The following is a 15513-nucleotide window of genomic DNA, read 5'->3' on the forward strand; positions in this document are numbered from 1 at the left end:
GGTTTCCCCAATGTAACTGCTACCACAGAGGCAACTTAGTTTGTAGACACCAGGGTACTGTATGTCTGGAACCACATCTTTTACAGACGGTATGAGCAAAACAAACCTAGGGGGAGGCCAAAGTAGCTGAAGGGCCCCCTCTGCCCCCCCTCACCCCCCACCAGATTATTGAACCATTCGGGGGTTGGCCAAATGGAATCTGCTCAAATTCAGATCCTGTTTTTGAAGTAATAGAACTCACAATTTTAATAATGCTACAGAATTAAGAACTCCTTTCATTGCAACGAGACTTTACCTTCACGATTTTCACACAGCCTTGGTATCATTAAGTACCGCAGCTTGTCCATGCCTCGTGTAATGTTTTTATTGTAGTCACATGGGACACCCAAAAATAATTTCTGCCCGGGGGCCCCTCAGTGGAGTGGCACCACCACCCAGCCCTGTCGCGTGACCTTAAACTCAACTACAAATAAAATATTCTTATTTTTACCAGGTAGGTGCCAGGGAGATGTATAGTTATTTTTCAGAAACGACCTGGCCACAAATGATTGCTCAGTGAAGTGGCTTATCACGTGGGGATTTACAGTGGCAGCCAAATATTCTAAACTCACGTTTCTACAGACTCAGAGACCCATACATACCCATACTCATGGCGTCCCATACTATTGTTATCACTAAACTATATTTTTTATTTTACCAGGTAAGGCCCACTGAGCTAAAAAGCTCTTTTTCAGAAGCGACCTGGCCACAAATGATTAGCTAAATGAAGTGGCTTATCGTGTGGTAATGTAAAGCAGGTGTAGGGGGGGGGCTATGGTGGGGAAGGTGGAAGGGAGGGTTTGGATGGGAGGGACCACGAGACAGTGAATCCAAAGGGACGTTCGATAATAAACAAAACGAGTTCTACTGCGCTTGTCACGTGATCGGCTCCGGCTCTCACTCCCTGAGGGGTGCCACGGTGGTTTGGAGGTGTTAACTACCTCGCATGGTATGGAGGAGGTTGTGGGTTCGATCCCAACCCTGACGTCTGCTGTATATTTGGGGTTTGCGTCTCTCTCTCCCCATGGTCACGGGGATGATTCTCCAGGTCCTCCGGTTTTTTTACCTCCACATCTAGAATCAACGTGCTTTGAGAGCATTATGCTGCTATAACTTTCCACATGAAGCGAATTCGTTGAGTTATAGTTCATGGCCAGCCAGGTCGCTTCTGAAAACGAGCGATCTAGCTCAGTTAGGCCTTACCTGGTAAAATAAAAAAAAATGTTTAGTTTTAGTGTGTACGGTGGCTAGTTCACTACGATTTAAATCCGGCAAAGACCCGAATTCGATTTTCGCTCACGGCCAACATCGGTGACAAATGATCTAAATCGGCACTGGGCTTCCCCCTAAATCGAGTTGGCCTTAAAAGTGAGTACCTGGTGTGGTGTGTAGTGGACATCATCAGCACCGGGGAGCAAGGCCGTAATTATAATATATATTGGGGGACACACATCCCCCCCCAATATCCAAATATGCTCAAAATGTCCCCCCAATATATTGCTATAAAATATATTTCTGTTTATATGATTGTGGTTATGGTTGTACTTTATTAATCCCTAATCTCTGCCATTACATACAATGAAACAAGAAAAGATAAAAAAGAAAAAACAGTGCAATATAATACAATACACTATTAGAAATTATTGTAAAAAATTAATAAAAAGGCCATCCTGTGTGTTAGTGAATTTTTTAATCTTTTAGGCAGCAAATTCGTTTTCAAATTAAGATTTTTTTTCTGGGGGGGGGGGGGACCCCCAGACCCCCTGGAAGATTTGGTCCCCCCCAATGTTGACGCCATGGCTCCGGCCTTGCCTAGGAGACACGGGGCCGTGCACACACCGTGAGGTGTTCGCCACCGACCTTCGTGTGCCGTGCTGGCCCTCCTTCATGGGTGCTCGCTTTTTGTTGTCCTATCCCTGCACCTCCGATGAGCACGGTTGTCTATGTACGGTGCGAAAGAAGTTCAACATACAGTAACATACATACGCAGCACTTGCCTCAACAATCTGTTAAAGGCTATGCGGGGGATTTTTGTCTTTGTAGTCCTGGAACACACAACGTATGGAACACGTTGTAAGAACTTGAACGTTCAACATTTCCCCCTACACTTTGTTATTAACTGAAAATAATTTAGAAAGGGGGGCACTGAGGATCCTTCAGAGGGGTGTGTGGGGGGGGGGCACGACGCAGCCCCCAGCCCCCCCCCCGCCCCCTGACTCTACGAGGCTGCCATCGCCACTGATGGTGTTCTCGAATCGATCTGCACGCCCATTGATTAGGCAATTGATTGGCGAGAGGGGATGGGACAGATTTTTCTCTCCACGAGAATTGAGTCCCCCTGCGACTCCCAACAGGCCGGAGTCGGCGGGGATTGGAGTGGCACGAGATAGAGAAACAGGTTTGGGTGGGGTGGGCAATATATTTTGTTTTAAATGTATAATTACGTTTGTTTACGCAGGAAAGCCTCACTAACTTAACATTTTTTTAAAATTTTATTTGATCAGGTAAGGCCCACTGAGCTATGTTGCTCGTTTTCAGAAGCGACCCGACCACAAATGATTAGCTCAACGAAGTGGCTCATCATCATCATCACCACGTGGGAATTCATAGCAGCCAAATAACTCTAAACGCGTGTTTCTGTGACGTTGCTGAAGCTGCCGTGTCAATCCCTAATTGAGTCGATTGCAAGTCACTTTGTAAAATTTTCAGCCTTGGAATTGTTTGGCCAATACCAGTTGACATTGCACAGTACGTGAGCTGTCTGAGCTACGGGAAGAAATTTGAGAGCCCGGAGAAAACCAATGCAGAACAGCGGGGAGAGAACATACAAACTCCACAAACATGCGCACACGAGGGCACCCGAATCTGGAATCGAACCCAGGTGCCCTTCTTGTTGTGAGGCAGCAACCAGCACCGTTGGTGCCACCGCTACCAAACTTGGCTTACACCATCGCACCTCAACTTCCTTCCTTCTGCTAGATCATATTGAAAATAATCATTGCGGAGAATATCAGTTTCAAAATGTATCGGGTAGACAATATCTCCTTCCCACACATCTGTCTCCCTACACATCATGGTTCTTCATCGCAAGGCCCGCAGGCCACTGGCTGTCCCTTGTGGCCTTTAGTGCGCCCCCATTGCTGCTGTCAAACCCACAGTGGTTTCAGATGTGTGGTGGCCCTCACGCTGATGATGTCTTCTCGGTGAAAGTCCCCCCCCTCCCGCCCCCTCTGAAGATTAGTGAAGAACATCTTCCCTACATGAATAAGATAAAAGTATATTTTTTCACATCCCATCAGCCCACACGGCCTTCCGGAAGTTCGTAATTTCAGCAGCGTTGGTTCAGTACAAGAAAAACTCTGGACCGGTTTTGACATTGTGTCTCATCAGCACTCGAATGAATGTTGAAAAGATAGGGGAGGGAAGGTGGGGGGGGGGCAGAGATGGATGACAGAGGTGGGGAAGTGAGGGAGTGATGGAGAGGGGGGTAGATTTTGGGGTGGTGAGATGTTAACTACCTCGCTTGGTATGCAGGAGGTCGTGGGTTCAATCCCGACCCTGACGTCTGCTGCTGTATATTTGGAGTTTGCGTGTCTCTCTCCTTCGGTCTCTCTCTATCTATCCCCGTGGTCACGTGGATTTTTCTCCGGGTCATCCGGGTTTTCCCTCCGGGTCATCCGGGTTTTCCCTCCACATTTAGAATCAACGTGCATTTAGAGTATTTCGCTGCTAGAAATTTCCACATGATAAGCCACTTCGTTGAGCTATCACTTGTCTCCAGGTTGCTTCTTAAAAAAAAGCAGAGCTATACAGTCCAGCTCAGTGGGCCCTACCTGCTAGAATATATTTCTAGAGTTTCATTGCGGGGAGGTCATGGGAGGGAGAGCGGGTGGGGAGAGAATGCAGGAAGAGATGGAAGGGAGGAGGTGGGGGGAGATGGCGGCACAATGGAGGGAGATGGGGAGAGGCAGGAGGAGGAGAGGATGGAGGTGATTGGGGGGGGGATGGTGGCAGAATGGAGGGAGATGAGAGGCAGGAGGAGGAGAGGTGATGGGGGGAGATGGTGGCAGGATGGAGGGAGGCAGGAGGAGGGGAGGATGGAGGTGAAGGATGGAGGTTATGGGGGGGAGGTGATGGAGGGAGGTGGAGGGAGATGGTGGTAGAATTGAGGCAGATTGGAGGGAGATGAGAAGCAGGAGGAGGAGAGGATGGAGGTGATGGGGGGGGGGGGAGATGGTGGCAGAATGGAGGGAGGCAGGAGGAGGGAAGGATGGAGGTGAATGATGGAGGTGATGGAAGGAGATGGGGGAAGGATGTATATATGACAATGGAGGGCGGGTAGATGCGATGGAGGGGGAGTATCGATGCAGGAATAGGCGAGATGGGGGGGGGTAGAGAGGAGGGAGCAGGGATCTTTGTGTGGGAGACAGATGGCTGGCCGGGTACGAAGTGCTGCTAATCAGTGCGCTAATGGAGCACAGGTCGAACAGAGCTGTGTGTGTCTTTGTGTGTGTGTGGGGGTATGCGGGTCTTTGTGTGTGGGTACGCATGGATGTGGGTATGTGTGTGCCTTTGTGTGTGGGGTAAGAGAGCGTGGGTCCTGGCCACCACCCTCCCTACCCCCATCTCGTGTAGCCGTGCCGGCCTTCATAGGTGCTCGCTAACAGCACTTGCCCCAACAGTCTGTTACAGGCTACACGGGGGATCTTTGTGTGAGTTGTGTATTTGTGATTTGAGTCTCGTGTTTATGCCTGTCCCTGGGCCAGATTCGGACACCACTGATAGCAGAGCGTTTACAGTTTTTAATTCCATCCGTGCAAAATCCCATGACAGCGCCTGACCGCTGAGGTTTACCTTCAGGCCTTCTGGCTGAAGCTACTGCCCGCAAACAAAAGTGTGTTCAGGTATTACTGTACTCATACCTGTCAACCCCCCTTATCAGTGCCCCTACCTTATTACAGAAACAATTCGGACCTTATTGGTCACCCCGTGCCCATTATAACTCTCAACGTTCATCCTGCAAAGTCCCATCACAAGGGAGAAACACAAACAAATAGACAAAAAAAATGCTTTGCCCGCATTGAAACGGCTGTACGCCGTATGGACCTGAAAACTCAATTTCCCTGCACAAGAATACGGGGTGAACTGTACGGGTTGACGGCTTTGTGTGTACTGCACTTCTACGTTGGTCACATAGAGCGACCAACGTAGATGTGAGAAAAAGGTTGCACACAGAAGAAGACAACCTGATGATGCAGGGTGGTGATGAGAAGGGGGACTGGCACTATTAGGACACACACGTGTGGTGGGATGGACAACAGCAGGAAAATTCAAAGTGTGTTGTTGTTGTTCATATCAACAGAGGAATGTGTTGTTGTTTGGGGAGAAAAAAATATAAGGAACCAGAAAGACAGGAAGACCTAGCAGAGAACGTGGCTTGACTACGACGTCAGAGGTTTGTGCCAGAAAGATGTGGCCACGACTTGAGCATTCTGGCGTGAGACGGGAGGAAAGTGAAAACACGTGACGGAATGTGCAGTGGGCACCGATGGGGCTTTATCTGCCCTTGCATCGTGATAATGATGGACTGTACTGTTCCCAACCCTAAAGCTAACTTCTACATTTTACATACCTGTCAACCCCTTATCAGTGCCCCTACCTTATTACGGACCATTTCAGACCTTATTGGTCACCACGTGCCCCTTATAGATCTCAACGTTCATCCTACAAAGTCCCACCACAAGGGAGAAACACAAACAAATAGACAAAAAAATGGTTTGCATTGAAACGGCTGTACGCCATATGGACCTGAAAACTCAATTTCCCTGTACAAGAATACGGGGTAAGCTGTATGGGTTGACAGGTATGATTTTAATACCCGAACTCTAACCTCTAACCCTATACACTAACTTACTCCCTCACTCTAGCCCCTAACCTGAAACAATAGCCTAAACCCTAACACCGTGACCTCTGACCCTGAAATGTAAACCTAACCCCTAACCCCCACGACTGAATTGTAGCGCTTTAGTAACTCTAAACCCCAACGTCAAACCCCAACCACTAATCCCTAACCATAACCCCTAACCGTAATCCTAACTCTTACATCCTAATACTAACCCGAATCCGTGAATCATTTCTCCTAAACCCTAATCCCTCACCCGTAAATTATAATCATATTTCAGTAAACATGGAACGTTGGGTTGGACATTATTTGTCCAAAGGTTACGACCACATTCCAACGTTGGGCCCAACATGGCATCCTCACTTGGGAACCTTAACTTCTAACCTTAACTCCTAACCCTAAACGCTTAACCCCTATACCTCACCAAAGACTAATGAATCATATTTAATCGGCTGAAAGCGACCGTATGTGTATTATATTATTTTATTGTAACTACATTTTATCTGGTGCCTCTTGCTTCCACGTGATCACGATCGGAATAAAATATAGCGCTTACTTGCACCCATACCTAACTTGCTCATACTACATTTTGACTGTGTTTTGATGTGCATGTCTTAATAAGTATAGCACAACTGTCCAAACCTATACAGTCACAATCAGCCACGATAAATCCACTGCTGGATGAAGGCCGGGCCGATCCGTCCCAATCTCCACCGTCCTGCAATGCAAACTCAGAGACCCTACACTGCTGACATTGGGGCAGATTAATGCCAACTTTCATTTTGCCATTCAATCACCAACCAATGATGCTTGGTCATGGTCTATATCCACTGCTGGATGAAGGCCTCCTCCTGCAAGTGCCACAATCCATCTCGATCGAGCCTCCACCGCGAGCCAATGTCCTCAATCCGTCTCCGCAGTGGTGGGTGCCACCAATAAATTGAACCTGTCACCCAGCAATCGGATATGAACGAACAATATTATAAATATTTCTAGAATATAATAATTGGTTCGATTTATTTCACATTGCAGTGAATATTGGGGCCTGTAGCGGCTGCAGGTGGCTGTGTGATGCTTTGCACCATTACAAAACTGTACAAACCAGGGTGGTCCAGATGTCTCGTGACCGCCAATTAATTGACCCACAAAAACATGTTTTCTTTGCGTTTTCACTTATGTTTCAAATAAACCTTACTGACAAAAATATGAAGTTTTATAGAGAATTAAATGTGGGGTCACAAGACATCTGGACCATCTTGTACATTAAAAATAACATTAATACGACATGAGATATGATGCGTGTGTTGTTGAGTTTAAGAATAAATATTTAGCTATTATACGATTCGGGTAATTTGCCATGTGCTATGAAGAAGGCTCATTGCCTGAAAGGTTGCCGATTATATATATTTGATGAATGCATTGTTTGGTGATTAGTGTGTGAAATGTTTTAATTGTGCACCACTGCCAACGCAGTACACATAATTAGAGCTATTATAGTTTAATCGGTGCATCGATAAGGGATATTGAAATGTCCCTGAACATTAAAATTGCCTTAGAATGGCAATAAGGAAATATAATCTTTCTCATTATTATCGTTTGTGCGTTATGCAGAATGGCCATTGCCCAAACCGTCGCCTATTGTATTAATTTAATGACCACAGTGTTGTTATTGATAAATGTGTTGAGGTATTTACATTTTGTTTTATTATTAGGCAGCATTGCTGAGATGTGTAAAAATATATTTTTTATAAAAAAAAAATCTTAATTCACTTGTAGGGACATATATGCGAATGAGGTATTATATCCTCACGGTATTATTTGGGCGGGCTGTTTTAATTTGAATAAATTAATAGACAATAACATTTCTCGCTTTCTCCTCACGCGGCTTCTCAAGCCAGGGGTTAACACAATGGCGGCCAAGTCTCCATAGATGACGGTTGCCGTGGCAACAGCATTACATCATTGTCTTCAGCATGGCGGGGGTGTGTGTGTGGTGAGTGTGTGTTGGGTGTGTGTGTGTGGTGTGTGCGGTGTGTGTGGTGTGTGTGGTGAGTGTGTGTGGTGTGTGTGCCGTGTGTGTGTGTGCTGTGTGTGTGTGTGTGTGCGGGGTGTGTGCGTGGTGTGTGTGCGGGGTGTGTGCGTGGTGTATGTGTGCGTGCTGTGTGTGTGCGTGCTGTGTGTGTGCGTGCTGTGTGTGTGCAGTGTGTGTGTGTGTGGTGTGTGAGTCTGCGGTGTGTCTGTGAGGGGGCGGTATGTGTGAGGGGGCGGTGTGTGTGCGGTGTGTGTGTGTGTGTGAGTCTGTGGTGTGTGTGCGGTGTGTGTGTGAGTCTGCGGTGTGTGAGTGTGCGATGTGTGTGTGCGGTGTGTGTATGGGCGTGTGTCTGAGGTGTTGGGAGTGTGTGTGAGTGAGTGGCAGTGTGTGTGTGTGTGCGTGGCAGTGTGTGTGCGTGCAGTGTGTGTGTGCGGTATGTGCGTGGCAGCGTGTGTAAATGGCAGTGTGTGCAGTGTGTGTGTGTGTGGCAGTGTGTGTGTGCGTGGCAGTGTGCGTGTGTGCGTGGCAGTGTGTGTATGAGTGGCAGTGTGTGTGTGCGTGCAGTGTGTGTGCGGTGTGTGCGTGCAGTGTGTGTGCGGTGTGTGCGTGGCAGTGTGTGTGTGCGTGCAGTGTGTGTGCGTGCAGTGTGTGTGCGGTGTGTGCGTGGCAGTGTGTGTGTGCGTGCAGTGTGTGTGTGCGGTGTGTGCGTGGCAGTGTGTGTGAGTGGCAGTGTGTGTGTGAGTGTGCAGGGGGAGCGGTGGTGCAGCGGTTAGCGTTCTGCACTACGAACCCGGCGCCCCGAGTTCGATTCACGCTCACGGCCAACACCGGTGACGATTATCTGAACCTGTGCTGGGCCTCCCCTAGGTCGACTCAGCCTCAAAGTAGTACCTGGTGCGGTGTGTAAACATTGCCACTGGGGAGACAAAGGCGGCCGGGCGTGTTACCGGCCACCCACCCCCTCATATGCCGCGCCAGCCTTCATAGGTGCTCGCTAACAGCACTTGCCCCTACAGTCTGCTGCAGGCTACACGGCGGATCTTTGGCTTTGTTTGTCTCGGACTTATATAGCGGGGAGTGTGCCCAGCGGGTATAGGAGGAGCGGGCGGGGGGGGGGTTCTTTGGATGGAGGGGATGCGTGGTTGTGGTTGGGGTTAGAGTTGCTGGCATGGCGTTTGGTCATTGAGCAGGCCAGGACATGCACAATTCTCTCACTCTCGAGATGTTTGCGGGTACGCGTGTTATATGATGAGGGTTCTGTGTGGGATGACACGGGGTAAGATTCTCTATTGGATGAGATAAGGATTCTGTATGGGATTTCAGGAGGGATCTGTGCCGGATGACCTGAAGGTTCTGTATCGGATGATATGAGGGATCTGTAATGGATTATCTGAGGGTTCTGTAGTGTACAAGACAAGGGTTCGGAACCAGGGTTCTATAAAGGACACGGCAAGGGGACTGCATCGGGTCCAAAGGCAAATGCCGTCATTGACATGAAGGTTCTGTATCAGATGAGTCCATCGTATTTCTGCATCCGTTGATTTGATATCACCACTTTCATGATAAGCATCCTTCTGCACTACATAAATATCAGTCGACTCATTACGTATGGACTCGGACCCCTCCATAGGAATGTGGAATTTCCACCACTATCTCCGTCGTGTGCAGAAAAAATATAGCAATCATAACCCATCACTCGCTTGAACCGGAATCAACTTGGATTTTTTGTAAAACTTTTACTGCTATTTAAACCACTTTGAAATGTGTTGGTAATTATCCTGTTGGCATCATGCTCATTGTTACACCTCTTGCGTGCTTGAATGTGTGCGTGCGTGTGTGTTTCGTGTTACAGACATCACGTATGCTCCTGCCGACACCACATCCTTCTCTGTCAAAGGCAAGTTGCTCCGTCACAACATTCATTCGTTCAACCATTCATTCGCGAATTCATTCCTGTGTTGTATAACACAGTTCCTCTCTTGTCATGCCACGTTTCATCATTCAGCCCCACGCGTTTGCACATCCACGATGCGTTGTCCGCTGCGTTGCAATGCCAGCGTTGTTGTCCATGTGAGTGCCTTTCTACTTGTCTCTTTGCATGTGTAGGGCTGTTACGGGAGGGCTGTAAGTGCATACGATCCAATGGGTAACAAACACAGTGGGCGGAGTTACGGGAGTACACGGGGGGGGGTGCCCGCAACGACGTCCGCGTCAGGCAGCCTGGGGGGTTGGGATCCTGGTGAGGGGTATAAAGGGGGAGGACAGAGAGAGCTCGGGGCTCAGTCTGGGAACGAAGGAGGAAGAGTGAAGATCCTCTAGCTAGAGCCCTGGACTCCCCTCGACGCCGCCCTTGTCAGGGCTGCAGAGGATCGAGCCAGAGGCGTGGTTCCGTGAACCAGGGTTAGACCCTGGGACTCCGGAGACCGTAGCCCGACTCACCAGTGTCGGGCCAGTTAGCCTCCCCTAGCCCGTTAGTGGAGGACTTGGGGATAGGTGAGATTAGCTAGGGGGTATCCCCAGTTATCCGGGTGAGGGGGCCGCTACCCCCTCTAGTGTTGTCCTGTACCGGCAAGCTGAAATAAATATACGTGTGCCTCAACCTGGGTGTCCAGCGTCTTCACCGGTACTTCATCTGGTGTCAGAAGTACTACGGACATGGAAACACGTCAGACAGCTCGAGCCAGAGTACCGGAGGAGGACACTGCTGAAGTCGTTGAGCCCGAGGCGGCTCACCAAGACATGGCGCAGCCGGGGGCCGACGCGTTCCTACCGGGGCATCGGCATGAAGAGGGGCCGCAGCCAGACGCGCTACGGCTGGCTCACGAGAGACTGGCGGAGCTACTGTACGCCGCTGCCGCCACGCTGGAAAACATCACGCGGCTGGGGGCTGGTGGTCCACCACGGGGCGAGGGGAGTCGTCGACCTGAGCGCCTTCCCGCCATTTCTGAAGACTCCAACTTTGAATTTCCCGCCATCGTTACGGCAGCTGCGGAGGGCGTGGCCGGGCTCAACCTTGGGTCCGACACCGCTCTCGCTGGGACAGCTGCGTCATCTCCAGCGGAGGGAGCGTCATCACATCCGCGACAGGCGATTCCATCTGCCATTCGCGCCGACGCACAGCCGAGTCCCGGGGATAGCAGCCTACAGACTTCCAAGGCGAACGCTGCGCTGCAACAACGGCTGCCTCCGCTGAAAGAATTTGTTGGTGCAGAGGGCGACTGGGGCGGCTTCCAGCGACGCTTCATCGCCCACCAAGAAATGGCAAGGTGGTCCGACGATGAAGCCCTCTGCGCGCTGCCGGCGCTCCTCGACGCAGACGCGCTCGCCGCCCTCACATCGGCGCCGAAAGAGAAGCGGTCTACTCTGCCGAAGGCACTACAACTGCTGGCCGGGGTCTATGGACCTTCAGCGGAATGCAGAGAGCAGTTCTACGAGCGCAAGCGGGGTGAGAAGGAGTCGCCCCTGGCATACAGGACGAGCCTCCTAGCGCTGGCTAAGACGGCTTTTCCCCGTATGGACGACGATGGCGTGGACGCGATGGTCACGGAGAAAATACTCCTCCTGGCAGACGACCTGGACATCGCTGTCGTCGCACAGGAGGACGCCGAGATGACCTCTCTTCAGGCGGCGCGCCTCCTTCACGCCAACCTTCTGTCCCTGCGGCGGAAAGCCAGCAGGGCATCGGCAGGGCGTGCGGTGGCTGCAGCCACCCTTCCGACGGAGGAGCTCTTCGCCGTCGACCATCGACGGCAACAGGCGCAAGAAGTACGGTCGGCCCGGGACGGGTCAAGCCGTTTCAACCGCCCGTCGTCTCCACCGGGGCTCCCGCGGTGTTTCAACTGCGGCGTCCGGGGCCACGTCGCCTCGGGGTGCCGCTCTCCTCGACAGCGCGGGACGACGCCTCGACGGGACGCCGGGCCTCCTCCTCCCAAGCTCCAGCAACATGACCCGGCGAGTCGCGGCACCACACATGTTTGGCCAAAGCACCTACCCGTTGCACGCTCTCGCACCACAACAAACGGGGGGCCGATGTCGCGTTGCGAGGGGCCAACGCGGATCACTGCGGGGACTCAAATCGAGCCCAAACAGTGGTCCGTGTTGGCCCATCGCGTGGTAGCCGCGTCGTCAGGGTCGTCGGCCGTGGTCGGACACATTGACGGGGTAGAAGTACGCATCTTGGTCGATACGGGGGCATCGGCGACAATCATTTCGGAATTAATTTACAATATTCTGCCCGTACAAAGCCGGCCTTTACTGCCGGTTAACGTCCCATTCTATGCCGCTAACGGGGGCTCTCTCGGCATCATGGGACAGATTCGAGCGCAAATTTCTATTGGGGACATCAAATTGTCGGGGCCGATTTTCGTTTCCTCCTCGCTGGCGGTTCCGTGCCTGCTGGGGACGGATTTCTTAGGTAAAATGCCCATTCGTATTTTGATCGACCAAGGATGCATTGAGCTTCCATCGGGGCGGCGCATGGCGTTCCTGCCATCCCCTGCGGCGGCTCGGTCGGCGTTCGCGACGGTACCGGCGTTCGTCGTTAAAACTGTTCGTGTGCCGCCGGGAGCTCAAATGCTAGTGCCTCTGAAACTTCGTAAGCCCTTCGCTAAGGGCATAGGGGATCAGGGTGTTTTGCTGGGACCGTCTAGGGCCGGGGTTAATGGGCCTCATTTGATTCCGGCCCAGACCGTCGTAAGAGGGGACGGGGACCCTTTCATCGCGGTCCTCAATGTGGGATCGCAGACGGTGGTGGTTCCTCAAGGGACGGTGCTCGCTCACGCGACGCCAGTGCCCTGCGAGGAACCTGTCGCGAACCACGTTGGCACTGCTTCCCGGATGCTCCCACATTCAGACAGCGATGAAGGGTGGATCGACGCGCTTTGTGCGGGATCGACGGACCTGACAAATTCAGAGCGCCAACAGCTTAGAACGCTACTGAGGGAATTTTCCGACGTTTTCAGTCGAGATAAATATGATTTGGGTTGCACTCACCTGCTGCGTCACCATATTGACACGGGTGACAGCCCGCCAATTCGCCAAAATCCGTTTCGGTTAAGTCCCGCCGAAAAGGACCATGTCAAATCGGCTGTTGATGACATGTTAGCCGCCGACATCATTTCTCCCTCCACCAGCCCTTGGGGAGCGCCGATCGTCCTGGTTAAAAAAACAGGACGGCTCGTTGCGGTTTTGCGTGGATTTTCGGCGCCTTAATAAAATTTCGGTTGCCGACGCATACCCGCTCCCACGGATGGACGAATCGCTGGACGCCTTGGCGGGAGCGCGATTCTTCTCCACACTAGATTTACTTTCGGGATTCTGGCAGCTTCCTCTGGACGATGATTCTAAGCCTAAAACTGCTTTCCGTACACCGCACGGCCTGTTCCAATTCAACCGGTTGCCGATGGGCTTACACTCAGCGCCGGCAACTTTCCAGCGATTGATGGAATTGGTTTTGGCTGGATTGCAATGGGAGTCGTGCCTGATTTATTTGGATGACGTTATTGTCTTTGGTAAAACTTTTGACGAACATCTCCAGAGGTTGCGGGCGGTTTTCCTAAAGATGCGGGCTGCTAATTTGAAATTTAAGCCCCAGAAATGCCATTTGTTACGCGAGTCGGTGCGTTATCTGGGGCACATCGTAGGGCGCTCGGGTATTGCTACCGATCCCGCCAAAACGCAGTGTGTCAGCTCCTGGCCGACTCCCACCACGGTGGGAGAGGTCAGGAGTTTTATTGGCTTCGCATCATATTACCGACGCTTCGTCGCTAATTTTGCAACGATTGCAAAACCCCTACACGCGTTAACATCTAAAGGGGTCCGGTTCCACTGGGGTCAGGATGAGGAAGCCGCTTTCTGCTCCCTTCGGGACGCGCTGGTGAAGGCTCCTCCCTTGATTTACCCAGATTTTTCGAGGCCGTTTTTGCTCGACACCGACGCGAGCAACACAGGTATTGGAGGCGTGCTTTCCCAGGTGGTTGACGGCGTGGAACGGGTGGTCGCGTACGGCAGTCGGGTGTTGTCTCCAACGGAGCAAAGATATTGTGTCACCCGTAGGGAACTGTTGGCAATCGTCTATTTCATCCAACAGTATCGCCCATATCTGTACGGTCGGCATTTCACCGTCCGCACAGATCATGCGGCACTGCAGTACGCCCTGAAGGTTCAACAGCCATCGGGACAATTGTCCCGATGGTTGGAGGTCCTCCAGGATTTCAGTTTTGAAACCACTTATCGTAAGGGCGTTCGCCACACCAACGCTGACGCTCTGTCGCGGATGCCAACCGCCTCCGAATGCGCATGCCTCCTGGGGTCGGGGCGTTGCAAGCCAGTAGGGGACATGATGGTTCCGGTCCTGGCGGCGGCCGCCGACGATGAAACGGTAGTCCCCATTGATATCGCCGAACAGGGGAGAGATTCCCTGCTTGGATTGCCCGTTGATGAATGGGGGCGCCTCCAGTTGGAGGATGCCTCCCTCCTCGCGTTGCGTCGTCGCGCCGGGGAGAGGGGGCGTGTGACGGGTCATGCCGACGCATGGGAAACCCATGCGGGCTTGCTTATGCATTGGGACGGGAAATCCCAGCGTCACCGGCTGGTGGTCCCTTCTGGCCTACGGGGTAAGGTGGTGTGGGCTGCTCATGAGCGCCTCCTCCACCTAGGTACCCAGAAAACACTCGCCTTGCTCCAGCTGAATTTTTTTTGGCCGGGTATGACAAGGGATGTCGCTGATCTGTTGGCGGCATGCCCTCAGTGTGCGCAGCGCAAACCACCGGCACGGGAGTCGAACCCGCCCTTGCAATCCATCCAGGTCTCCAGAATAAATGAACTGGTCGCACTGGACATTCTGGGGCCATTCCCCGCCACCTCCAGGGGAAATAAATATTTGCTTACTGGGGTCGAATATTTTACGCGCTGGCCTATGGCCTGGCCCCTGGCGAATCAGTCGGCAGCAGCCATCGTCGACGCCTTTGTCCAAGGTTATGTCATGGACAAAGGTGCCCCGGAGCGGTTGTTGACCGACCAGGGTAGAAATTTTTCGGGGAAACTCCTAAAACAAGTCTGTGATCTCCTAGGAACGAAAAAAATTCGAACCTCTCCCTATCACCCGCAAACGGACGGGATGGTCGAGCGTCTGCATCGCACCATCACGTCTATGTTGTCGCAGCAAGTTTCGGACTCACAGGCTGATTGGGACTTACAAATTCAAGGGGTTCTAGCGGCATACAGATTGGCTCCCCATGCTGCGACGGGGTTTTCACCTTTCTTTCTTATGTATGGCCGCGAACCCGACCCACCTGTTCGGGCACAGCTGCAGATCCCCGTGCCGCTGGGCAAATCTAAATTGGACGATCACGTTAAATTTAACCTTGACAAACTGACTGAGGCGCGGGATGCGGCGAGGCTAAATTCTGACAGGCGTCAGAAGGCGAACGAGCGCCTCAGACTGGCTCGCGCGCACGTGCTGCAGTGGAAGCCGGGGGACAGGGCATGGCTGCACTGTCCCCAGGTACCACTCGCGACCTCCTCTAAACTCGTACGCCCG

At 51.9% G+C, this 15513-nt stretch overlaps 1 protein-coding gene across 3 annotated transcripts in view; it reads left to right on the forward strand.

Moving 5' to 3' along the window:
• LOC144941771 (reticulon-1-A-like) overlaps positions 1–15513 on the forward strand; it is a 75691-nt gene that overhangs the window by 12847 nt on the left and 47331 nt on the right. For 2 of the 3 annotated variants that reach the window (XM_078868199.1, XM_078868201.1), the window contains exon 2: positions 9826–9870. The exons of the other annotated variant lie outside the window; for it this stretch is intronic. In XM_078868199.1, coding sequence (XP_078724325.1) covers positions 9826–9870 — 45 coding nt within the window. The remainder of the gene's footprint in view (positions 1–9825; positions 9871–15513) is intronic. 3 annotated transcript variants of the gene reach the window in all.

The sequence above is a fragment of the Lampetra fluviatilis genome, chromosome 25 (genome assembly GCF_964198595.1).
Source record: "Lampetra fluviatilis chromosome 25, kcLamFluv1.1, whole genome shotgun sequence".
Lineage (NCBI taxonomy): Eukaryota > Metazoa > Chordata > Hyperoartia > Petromyzontiformes > Petromyzontidae > Lampetra > Lampetra fluviatilis.